Raw genomic sequence first — 12,192 nt, forward strand, 5'->3', positions numbered from 1 at the left:
AAATAGAGCACTTTCTGTTTATCACAAGAGTTTGTAGTCATTGCAAGCTGGAAAACAGTGTTTGTTTCTCGAGCGTGGTTTCATCTGCACACAGCTGACTTGCTGTGAGTCGGTGCGGAAGCTGGTATCCCAGGAGGTGTGTTTGGGTTCATCTGGTGTAGGGAGTCCCTCCGTGCTGCAGCGTGCTCCTGAGTTTCTCCCTGGAGGAACGTTGGCCTGGCATGCGGGTACGGTGACAGAGCAAAGAGGCGATGCTAGCGATAGTGCTGTGACCAGCAGAGGGGTCCCACACTCCTTTTACCTTAATTCCCCAGGCCCAGGCCCTTTGGAAGCCTGGATTCCCGAGTGCTGAAACCCCACGCAGCTTCCTCAAGCAGGTAGCGGTCCATGTGTAGTTAGAGTTGTTTCCCAGTCAAGTCCAAGGACCACATCCATGTCCTCGTACTGTCATCTCTTTATCACCTCAGAGACTTGGCATGCAGATGCTGGTGGCTATCCAGCATCCTTCAAGTATAAATAAAAATATTTTCCCCTTTTTAACCTAGTCCAAAAATGGTATTTGATAACCCGAGTTAGAGGCCTCAGTTGACAGTTATGTGAGACCTACCCTTTCCTGCCCTGCACCTCCTTTTTGGGATGCCATTTAGCCCCCTTCAGGCTATGGGTGCCCAGCTGGTCTGACTAGGACAGGAGGCCCAGGTCCCAGTGCACTGTGGAATACACCTGGCAGACCTTGGCGTGCCAGAGTTGACCAGGCCTGCCAGGGGTCCATAGGAGGCTGGTCCTGCTGTGGGCCCAGGTTATCCGCAGGCCATGGGTGTGTGACCTCAGGAAATCACTCTCTTAAGACTCTTTCCGCACCTGTGGATGTGGGTGACAGTTGAGCAGTTGAGACGATCACATGGAAGCATGCATCTTGGTGGTTGGCACAGGGATGGCCATCAAAAAGGGTCAGCAAACGTCCTGGGTGATTTTCCCAAATCTGACATAAGTCAGCACTTCAGTTCTGACTATGGTCATTTCTAATAAGTGCCCCTTTCCAAATTTCTGAGCAGAGAGCGTGCTGAATCGGATTTAGCCTTCCTGGTGGTGACCCGACTGGAACATGTTGCCTGCTGGCAGGGTCATGCTGCAGTGACCTCCTTGGGTGGGTGCTGGCCCTGCAGGCTGTCCCACTGCCATTTGATGTCAGGGTCTTTTTGTGGGGCCACTGCCAGTTGCTGGCCCAGGGAACACTCCCTTCTGCCCATTCTTGGCATGTTTCTCCATCGACTCTGCATGCCCCCCAAACTGGCCCCTATCCCTGCTTCCAGTCCCAGTGAGGTCCTCTGGGTCTCCCTAGCCAGGCCGTGTGACTTCTAGGGGCTCCTGTGTTCCTAGAAGGATCCCCAGCAGGACAGGCTGGATGCCTCCTGGCCTTGCTAATGGCACAGTGCTCTTCCACGGCAGCTGCCTCTGCCCTGGGACTGCCCGCCTCTGTGCTGGGGGCCCTGGTTGGGGGATGGGCTCTCGGGACCAGACCCTGGTCACACTTGCTCTCTTCCTTTCTTCCGAGATGTTCGGCTGTTGCCATGGCAGGGTGGGCCATAATGGAGTCCCAGAGAGATAGCCGGACCTGGAGTCTCCAGGAAGAATTATGGCTGGGTTTCAAAAATCCTGTCCCAGCTGCTCACCTCCATGGCCTCTGTGGCCTAGAAGCAAAATGTATTCTGACTTCCTGGCCCCCACAAAGCAGGCTCTGGGCTTTTGTCTTGACATCCCAGCCAACAGGGTGTCAAGTTACAGTGCGGGGAGAAGTGGTAATGGATGCCAAGAAGGGAGTCGAGGGGGAATTGCGCAGGGGAGCCCAGGGAGCCGAGGGAGCTGAGGGGCTGGGGCTGGTGGGAAGCAGGTGGGCTCTGGGGGGCGCGGCAGGGACCAGGCACCCGTCAGTGCCTACCAACCCCAAGGGCAAGCAAGTGTTCGGCTTTGGGGCGCACCTGTGTCTGCATGCAGCGGTTCCTAATCACATCGGGTGTGTCTGAATGGATGGGGCCCCTTGGGAAAGGAGGGTGGTGTGTCATGGGGTCCCAGTGAGCAGCTCCCATGCCCAAACGGCTGTGAAAGATCCCAGTGGTGTGTGTCTGCGGAGATGCCCAATATGCAACTGGGAACTGCCAGTGAAATGTTACCAGGTAGTAGGACTAACCTGGGAACTGGTGATAAACGTCTTATTTTTCTCTCTTTAGGACTTTTCTAGAAGTATTTCTGGAATGGGAGTGCTCATTGGATTAAGTATATGGAATTGCTTTCCAGCGTTGACTCAGACACCACTCCCGGTAGTGCCTGAAGCCGCCGGTAGTGGCTCCCAGACCTGAGGATGGCCCCCTCCTCTCCTGTGGGACCTTCTATATATATACCCCCTTTTCTTTGTCGGGCAGCTCTGTGCTCCTGCTGGGCAGTCCTAGAGCTATGCTCCAATCCCTTCCCAAGTCTGCATCTGCCCCGGGCAGCCTCTGTGTGCAGAGAAGTACTGCTGGTCCTTTTGGGGGGATTTGAGGTTCAGCAGGGATGGTTACTTGAGTAAACCTTTTCTTTCCCACCTTCTCTCTCCCAGGGTACTGTAGCGTCTAGAGTAGGTGGCCTTGTTGAGTCTGAGGGAGGCCATGGCATTATAGTGGTGTAGGCCAGCTCGCTGGGGGCAGAGCTGGGCTGCCGGCCCCATTAGTTTAGTGGTTTAAAGTAACTGTATTGGTGTAGCATCATCTGTCAGGTCTGCTGGTTCCAGCTGGGTGCAGCTTCTTGGGTTCTCATCTTTGTAGTCCCACGTCAGCTGGATTGGGTGTCCCCAGTGGCTTGGTTACTCATGTGGGATGGCTGGGCCCATCTCTGTGTCTGTGTCTGTGGCCCTCTTTGCAAGCAGCTAGTTTGGCATCCTACTCTGGGGTGGTCTCTCAGAGCAAATGTTCCAAGGGCCCAAGCACAAGCTTTTTTTTAATTATTATTTTTTAATTAATTAGTTTTTATTTATTTATTTATTTTTGGCTGCGTTGGGTCTTTTTGTTGCTGCGCGTGGGCTTTCTCTAGCTGCGGTGAGCAGGGGCTACTCCTCGTTGTGGTGAGCAGGCTTCTCATTGCAGTGGCTTCTCTTGTTGCGGAGCACGGGCTCTAGGTGTGCGGGCTCAGCAGTTGTGGCTCGCGGGCTCTAGAGCGCAGGCTCAGTAGTTGTGGCGCACGGGCTTAGCTGCTCCGCGGCATGCGGGACCTTCCCGGACCAGGGCTTGAACCTGTGTCTCCTGCACTGGCAGGCAGATTCTTAACCACTGTGCCACCAGGGAAGTCCCAAGCACAAGCTTTTGAGGCTGTGACCTTGCTTCAAAAGCTTGCATTGTTGCTTCTTCTATGTTCCTCACTCCTGGCCTCAGAGAGTGAGCCACAGAACTAACCCAGATCCCGGGGATAGGACCAGACACGAGGACGTGAGCATGGGGAGGCATGGATCACTTGGAATGAGCTACTTCCACGGTGCTCTTCAGGACTGAATGGATGGCCTCGTAAGGGTGTAGTGCAGTGGGTCCTCTGTACAGGGTTTTGTCAACCAGGTGTATTAGGACTCCTCAGCATCCACCAGAGTCCTGGACTCATAGGTTAGGAGTTGGACTTCCAGGGCCTAGTGCTTGAGAAGACATAACGACACAGAATTCAGAAATCCTTTTTTTTTTTTTTTTTTTTTTTTTTTTTTTGCGGTACGCGGGCCTCTCACTGCCGTGGCCTCTCCCGCCGCGGAGCACAGGCTCTGGACGCGCAGGCTCAGCGGCCGTGGCTCACGGGCCCAGCTGCTCCGCGGCATGTGGGATCCTCCCGGACCGGCGCACAAACCCGTGTTCCCCGCATTGGCAGGCAGACCCTCAACCACTGCGCCACCAGGGAAGCCCCAGAAATCCTTTTAAGTGAATTTGCACATCCTTTACCAGTGCAGCATCTGTGTGCGTGTGGAAAGAGCTGCTCACATGTGCAAGGTGATCGGTCAGTCTGTAGGCATCGCAGATTCCTTGTGAACTCATAGGCGCCATCCTGGAACCAGGTGCAGGGAAGAGGAGGAGGTAGGTGCACACCAGCTGTGTCATCTGAGCACCCACAGAGCAGGCCCAATCTCTGTCTTCACTGGGTTTGAGAACATTCACGTGTTACTCAATTGACTGCTGTGTGCCGAGTTGACCTTCACAACAAGCAGCCCCTTACTGCCTCAGGAGAGGTTGGGGCCTGAACTGCCCTGATGGCCTCCTACGGCATCTGAGCCTCCTTGGCACTGAGGTCTCACCTCACGCAGTAAACCCCACCCAGTGGGGCAGGAATTACTGTCCCCATCCTTGTAGGGGGCACAGAGGGGGAAGTGTCCTACCCTGGGCTTCTCACTTGCAAGAGGCAGAACCAAGTGAGAGGTTTTGTAAGGGTGTGACTCTCCCCCTCCCCTCAGTGTGTGTAGGCTTGGTGCACAGTGCCTGCTCTGGGAGGAAGCCCTGTGGCCTGTCCACCACCCAGCATGGCACTAGGAGGAGGGTCCTGTCCCTCTGGCTCTGGGGAGGTGGGGAACCCTTTGCTTGTCGGGCCACCTTAGGAGCATCCTGGCCCTCACCGGGAGCCATAGGGCCCCAGCATTGTGGAGATGGCTCCAGGTGGGACCATGGCTCCCTGGCTGCTATGCCTGTGGTGACCTCTGGCTCCAGCCCTGGGTTGGGGAACCCGCCTATCAAATGCACAATGACAGCATTACCCTGGGAGGCTGTGGGAGGGTGAACTGAGCCAGCGCAGGGCTGCCATAATGGCACCTTGTAGGAGGGCAAGGCACTTTCTTGGATCCTTTGCTGAGGTGAGGGTGAGTGAGCTGGTCTCTGTCAGGGGAGTGCCTCTGCTCAGGCTTGTGCTGCCCTTGAGTGGAAGCTCCCAGAGTTTTGCCCTAAGCTCCCTGCCTCCAAGATGGGCAGTTAGAGGCAGGGCGAAGAAGGCTGCCCCAGACATGCACGCTGTTGCGGGGGCGGGTCCCGTGAGCACAGTGGGGTAGTGCTGACCACGGTCCCAGGGCAGGGCTTGGCCAGCCGGGGCCTTTTCTGAGGGCACAGGTGGTTTGAAGCGCATCTTGAAGTGTGAGTTGGGCCTCACAAGGGAGGTGAGAAATATGACGGAGGAACATTCCTTGGAGGGGATGGTGGTGAAGGTGGGAGGAGCTCACGACAGGACGTACATGTGAACAGCAACTTGGAGTTCAGGGGCTGAGGGCTGGAGAGGCTGTGGGCCTGGGAGGGCCGAATGGGCTCTAGAGGGAGGAATGCCCTGGGGGAGGGTCTGGTGGGGCCAAGACTAATGTTTGGTGAAACTGGCGCTGGGTCTGGAAAAGCCTCTCCCCCGCACCTGCCATACCCAGCAAACAGCAACCACCTGCCCCTCCCTGCCCAGCCAGGCCCGAAAGATGAGGGGAAGAGGGAGGGTTCTGTCAGGGAGTAGTTGGCCACCAGCGCTGCTTGTCTCCCCTGGGTTAGCCCTGAGGAGCAGTTTGTTGTCCCCAGGCCTCATTTGGCCCACCCTCGTCCCCGGCTTCCCTAGTGTGTGCAGGCATCTAAGGGATCTTATAAAAGTGCAGGCTTTGATCAAGCAGGTCTGGGGTAGTAACGTGCCTTGGTGAAGCTGCTCTGCTGCTCAGTGGGCTGAGGCAGGTGGTGGTCCACTCCCATCTGCCCCTCCCCCTCCTGGTTTTGTGTCTGTCCATCCTGGTCGACCCTAAGGATGGAACTGCTTTTATCCAGGGGTTTCTCCCCACTACCTGACACAGCACCTGCTTCTTAGGTTGGCTTTCAGCAGATTGGAGTGAGTGAGTAAATGAATGAGTGTGGATCAGGTGTGCCTTCCCTAGACATCAGGCAGGCCCATATTGAGAACAACAAAGGTCAGAGCTGCATTCCCTTGATGAGACTGCTTCCCCTGGCACAGGCCAGTGAGACACTAAATATTAACCTCACACTGACCGCTAATTGGTTAGCAGCTGGGATGGTAGTCTGGTGCTGTGAATGGAGGGATCTTGTCATGAGTTAAGTTTATAATCCCTGCCTTCCCTTTAGGAAACTTGGTGAAAGTTCTGGGCAGGTAACAGAACTCTGTTTAGCCACGGCCGGTATACAGGGGAGGAGGTAGTGAGACCATTTTTGCTAACAGCCTAGCCTGCTTCCAGGGATTTTTGTCGGTCATATAAAATCTCTTCTGATCATAATTTTTTTTTAATTTGGCTGAGCCAGGTCTCAGTTGCAGCATGTGGGATCTTTAGTTGCAGCATGTGGGATCTAGTTCCCTAACCAGGGATTGAACCTGGCCCCCCTGCATTGGTAGCGTGGAGTCTTAGCCACTGGACCACCAGGGAAGTCCCCTGATCATAATATAAGGGTTCGCAAGATGGGCAGGATAGGCTTAATGAATTTGCCCTGGAATCATATAGCTTCTAAATAAACTTGGTGCCCAGGCAGCTGCCCTGGATTGAGGCAGTACCCCTGGCCACTACAACTGTTCCCCTGGCATGTTCGGCTAGATTTCCTCTGCTTTGTTCTCCTGGCCTAAATGGTTTTATAATTTAAAATACGTTTTAAAAAAAGAATGCCCACAATAATTTTGAGCCTTTGTCAAATGCGTGTTCTTTTCCCTGAATTAAAAGAACCCTCTGGGAAAGTAATGAGAGACTTGAAGCACCTTTGCTTTAAAATTGAACTTAGGAAAGTTTTTCATCTTGGAAACTAGCGGGGCTGGTGACCCTTCTATGTTTGGAAGAGGTGACTCAGGTCCCTGTAACAATCGAACGGGCCGGCACCACACAGGAAATGCCTGCAGCCCGGCAGCCCCAGGGTGAGCTGGCGCCTCCATTTCCTGACAGCACCTGAACCCTACCTCACTTCTCAAAATGAAGGCTGCGTGTCACAAACTGGTTAGAACTGGCTGTTGCCATGGTTTTCACGTTGGAAGGCACAGTTAAAGGGTCACATGACCAAAGAGGGAAATGCCTTTGTCACATGACTTTTTGGTGGCCTGATTAGCATACAGGAAGTTCACTCCCTGCTGGCTGCTGGGATGCTGAGTGATCATTGATGGGAGGTGATGTCATCTCTTGGACGAGTTATTGATTAGTCTCAGTCCAAGATGGGACCTGGGAGTGCTGTGGTCAGAGTGGCCATCTCAGGGAGCTTCAGCTTCAACATGGTCCCAGTCCCTAACCCTACCCTCTTCCCTCAGGCAAATTTGAGCTTTATTAGACATCTCACCTTTGGAAGGCGTGCACATCCTCATTGAGGTGATAAAAAGTGATAAATCCCTGCAAGTTACCGTTGTCTCAGAGCGCTCTTGCTCAGGAAGCGCCTGTAGTTTGTAACTCCAGACGTGGTTCTGCCTGGGCTGCTCCTCTGCCCGTGTGTAGCCAGCTGCCTGGGAACCCACCTGGGCTGGGACCAGTGGCTGCACTCCTGTGCTGGAGCCTCGTGTCTGCTTAGTGCCTGTGTGCGTGTCCACAGAACCCAGAATTGGAGCCCCGAGGTCTTTTCTTTTTTCTTTTTTTTTAAATATTTTTTGGCTGCATTGGGTCTTCGTTGCTGTGCGCGGGCTTTCTCCAGTTGCGGCGAGCAGGGGCTACGTTGTGGCACATGGGCTTAGTTGCTCCGCGGCACGTGGGAACTTGCCGGACCGGGGCTCGAACCCGTGTCCCCTGCATTGGCAGGCTGATTCTTAACCACTGCGCCACCAGGGAAGTCCCCCGAGGTCATCTTTAAAGCTGATCTTGGGCAGAGTTGGCAATCAGCAGGGAGACACGGAGACTTGAAAGTGTGGTGGTTCCTGAATTGCATTGGTTTTTAGTTTGATGAGGCTCTAGTGAGACATCCCGGGTTACTTTGTAGACAGCCAGCCAATTTCTGGACTTGAGAACGTGGGCTGCTAACCACAGTGAGGGGATTCTATACCTTGAAATGGAAGCCTTTTTTTGTTCACTCTCCTGGTCTCTTTTCTGGAAGACCATCCAGCAGCTGTGCTGGTTAAATCAGATCAGGTCTGGGATTGTTGAGGTGCAGCAGCCATGCTGCTCTAGGAGGTGGGATTAGGAGGGGCCTGGGGAAGCACACTGCGGGTTGAGGGGCTCCGGGAGTTAGGGAATGCAGTATCTGGTCCTCTGTGCCCATCCTTCCCTGAAGACACAGCTCACTCTGGGAATCAAAAGGGCAGTTGAGTGGGCTGTTAAAACACCAGTCCTCCATCTATAACTCTGTCCCCGCTCAGCCGGAAGGAATGGGACAACTTTGAGGTGTTACTCCCAGTTAACTTCATCGAGTTTGTTCTTTGGGCCACAGTGCCACCTAGTGGACACATTCAGTCCTTGGCTGGTTTTCCTGCTGATAGAAGGATTTGATTCCTTTGATACAAATGCTGAGGCAATATCTCAAGGGAAAGTTTACGTTGTGCCCTCAGCAAACAGAGCTCCTTGGTTCGGGACTAAGCACCGTCTCTGGGACCTGTTGGTCCTTATGTGTGGGGTCAGCAATGCCAGAGCAGAAGTCCAGCATCACTAGATGTGCATATATGTCCTAGGGAACTTGGCTGGTAGGGTTGGCGTAAGAGGGCAGAGGGTAATGGGCAGAGGTGGCTGGGAACTAGTTTGTGAGCGGATCAGGTGGGTGGAAAGTACCCAGATCTGTGAGAGAAAATGTGTTCCATGTTCCAGTCGGTTTCAAAACATGCAGCCACTACTGCCACATTGCCACTGGCAGGGTGAAGAGGCCACGTGTAGCCCAGGAAGGGCTGTCTAGCAGACAGCCTTGGCCACCTTGTGAGGTGGTGGCATCCCATGCTGGGGAGCTAGAATGTAGGCTGGCAACATGTGCATCAGCCCCTCTGTCTCCTGGGACGGGCGTGAGGGCTGTTAGCGAGTCTGGGTTTAGCAAAGAAAGGCTGATTAGCGTGGGAGCTGGACGCCCCATCAGGTGACTTCCAACATGGGCAGGTAGGAGCCCTAGCAAGAGGCCCAAGATTCAGGACCCAGTATTTTTATTCAGTACTGAGCTACATGGTAGAGATAGGAGCCGTGGTGTTTTTCAAAATGACGGTGTCACCTTCAGACACATAGGCGTCCTCAGCCCGGGGGACACAGAAGTGGTTACCAAGAACAGTCCCGGCTTTTGAAGAGCTCAGCCGCAAACTGGCAGATTTGAGTGCCCTGTGGTGAGTGCGGTGAGAGAAGGCAGCCTGGGTGGGCAGGTGGTGGGGAGGTCTGGTGAGGCAGCCCTGCTTGCTGCCACCTTGTTGTGTCTGCGTCTGAATCCAGGCATCTGCGGGGTGTGGGGGTGGGGCTCTAGGAGACGCTGTCCAGTGCAGTCGGGACGCTCTGGTAGTAACCTGTGACTGTTCCTGTTCCACAGTGACATGAAGTCCGAGAGGAGAGCCCCTTCGCCCGACGTGATCGTACTCTCTGACAACGAGCAGCCTGCGAGCCCGAGGGTGAATGGGCTGACCGAGGATGCCTTGAAGGAGACCAGCACTGAGGCCCTCATGGTGAGCCTTGTCCCCATGCTGGGGAACCATCTCGCAGTGGAACAGCCTGTGTTCGCCGGCCCCCAGCTCTTCCCCTCAACCCTTGTTCTCTTGCCCTTGTAGAAAAGCAGTCCTGAAGAACGAGAAAGGATGATTAAGCAACTAAAAGAAGAGTTAAGATTAGAAGAAGCAAAACTCGTTTTATTGAAAAAGTTGCGGCAGAGTCAAATACAAAAGGAAACTACCACCCAGAAGGTATGTGCGCGTCTGTTCCCTCCTCAGTGGTCAGTGAGAGCCGTTTAGAACCAGGGACAGAAAGCCATGGTCATTTCCTTGGCCCACTGCTGCCTCAGGAGCCAGAAAGACTGGTCATGAGGGGTCAGGTTTCCTTAGGGGCATAGGGACAGGGTCTGAATTGGAAATTTGCAGACTCAAGTTCATGTTTTGGATTTAGCTTAGAGGATATCAGAGTACGTTTTGGTCTAGTATGTTCTTGATCTGAGTATGTAAACCTCATTCCCTGTAGACTCCATCAAGGAAATGGAGAGCAGGCATCTTTGACCATGCTGAAAGCACAGTTCTGTCTCAGACCCCTTTTCAGAAAGGCCTTCGGCCCTGTGGATGAATGTTCTGGCCAGCAGGGGCCGCTGTGGTTTTGTGGACAGATTGCTGAATGCCACATAGCCTGGCCCCAGAGCTTCTACTCCTGTTAACCTCCCCTGATGCCTCAGGCTCCTTGTGCTGCTTCTAAATGCACCTTACCATGTAAGGCAAGGTCAAGTTTGTTTTGTCCTTTTTTGGTGTCTCATTCTGGGAAGGTTCCTGGTCCGTGACAAAACTACCCTTCCTTATATTCTAACCACTCTCTTAGTGAACCAGAAAGTAAATGCACTTCAGGCAGTACAGTGTGTAGAACATGTGTCCCCTTAAGGGAGCAGGACAGGGGGACGCTCACTGGTCTGACTTGGGGATTTCCTTGAGCCCCCACCCCAACCTGGTAAACAAGTGGACCAAGCCTGCCATCTGTTAATATCCCGATGGACAGAGCCTGGTCATTACTTGTTTCCTTGTTGATTGCTTAAGAATTGATGATGTGAACCAAGTCTGTCAGTGTCCCTTCTCTGATGGAATATGTGACTTTAAGAAGTGCCTGGGGACTTCCCCAGTGGTCCAGTGGTGAAGAATCCTCCTTGCAATGCAGGGGACGTGGGTTTGATCCCTGGTCAGGGAACTAAGATCCCACATGCAGCGGGACAACTAGGCCCGTGCACGACAACTACTGAGCTCGCGTGCCTCAACCCTGCGTGCTGCGAACCACAGAGCGCACGCGCTCTGGACCCCATGTGCCACAACTAGAGAAGAGAAAACCTACATGCCACAACTAGAGAGAAGCCCCCGGGCTGTAATGAAAGATCCCGCATGCCTCAACGAAGATCCTGCGTGCCGCAGCTAAGACCCAATGCAGCCAAAAATAAATAAATAAATCTTTTTTGAAAAAAAGAATAAAAAAAGTGCCTGGACCCAACATTTTCTCACCAGGGTTGGGATTAACCTAAGCCCGGGGTCCTTCACCTCAGCCTCCACCACCAGCCTTTTTTGTCCCCTGAAGGGCAGAGATGGCACCTGAACCACAGTGATGCCAAGCACCCCCAGGGTGGGGGGGTAAAGGGTGCTGGAAAATCTGTCCTTTGTTTGTTTATTTTTATTTATTTATTTATCTACCTACCTACCTATCTATCTATCTATCTATCTGGCTGTGCTGGGTCTTAGTTGCGGCACACGGGATCTTCGTTGTGGCATGTGGGCTCTTAGGTGCGGCATGTGAGATCTTGTTCCCTGACCAGGGATCGAACCTGGGCCCCCTGCATTGGGAGCCTGGAGTCTTAACCACTGGACCACCAGGGAAATCTGTTTCAAACATGTCAGTTCCTGCTGCAAGGAACGTGGCAGGCGGGAAGCAGAACATTTGAGAGCCTGATGCCTTTTGAAGAGGAAGAAAAGCAGTGCTCTTCTGTCAGAATTACGTGTGGGAGGAGCAGGGTTGGTGGCCCTCTCATCTCCTGCATGCCCTGTTCTCTTGCAGCCCGCAGGCTCCACTGGGAGCTCTGTGACCACCCCTCCCCCACTTGTACGGGGCACCCAGAACATTCCTTCCGGCAAGCCATCACTTCAGGTCAGTGTTCCCTCTGCGTCATGCTCCTGAGCAGCCCTGATCCAGTTTCTGCAAAAGCCCGCTCGTTTCTTCTGATTAGAGGCCTTCTGGTGGGAGCCCAAAAAATAAAACATGCTTGTGTTCCCATACCCAACCCAGGACCCTGTTGACATCATAAACAAATCACACAGACTCTCGGAGGTCCCCTCCCATGACCACCCCTAGAGAGACTGGAGAGAGAACCAAGGTTCTAGGCAGACTGGGCTCCCTTCTGCCTGACTCTCTGAGGGCAGTTGGAGGGCCCAGTGGGGCCTTGTCCCAGCCCGGCTCACAGCCTCCTTTGCCCACAGGGTGAGATGGGCAGGTCTCCCACTTCCAGCCATAGGACAGAGAGGCCAGGGGCCCACCTCCCCTCAAACAGGCCTGAGCCCCCAGCTCAGACCAGCAGGCGGGTGGTACTGGTCCCAGTTAGCTGGACTCTTGCTGTGGTGGGGCCCGAGTCCTGAGTAAGC

At 53.9% G+C, this 12,192-nt stretch overlaps 1 protein-coding gene across 9 annotated transcripts in view; it reads left to right on the plus strand.

Moving 5' to 3' along the window:
• Positions 1-12,192, plus strand: part of GATAD2A (GATA zinc finger domain containing 2A) — a 100,668-nt gene that overhangs the window by 74,999 nt on the left and 13,477 nt on the right. For all 9 annotated transcript variants that reach the window (XM_024767278.1, XM_024767280.1, XM_024767279.1 and 6 more), the window contains 3 exons: positions 9,417-9,549; positions 9,652-9,783; positions 11,612-11,701. In XM_024767278.1, coding sequence (XP_024623046.1) covers positions 9,417-9,549; positions 9,652-9,783; positions 11,612-11,701 — 355 coding nt within the window. The remainder of the gene's footprint in view (positions 1-9,416; positions 9,550-9,651; positions 9,784-11,611; positions 11,702-12,192) is intronic.

Source organism: Neophocaena asiaeorientalis, unplaced genomic scaffold, assembly GCF_003031525.2.
Source record: "Neophocaena asiaeorientalis asiaeorientalis breed wild unplaced genomic scaffold, Neophocaena_asiaeorientalis_V1.1 scaffold87, whole genome shotgun sequence".
Classification (NCBI taxonomy): domain Eukaryota; kingdom Metazoa; phylum Chordata; class Mammalia; order Artiodactyla; family Phocoenidae; genus Neophocaena; species Neophocaena asiaeorientalis.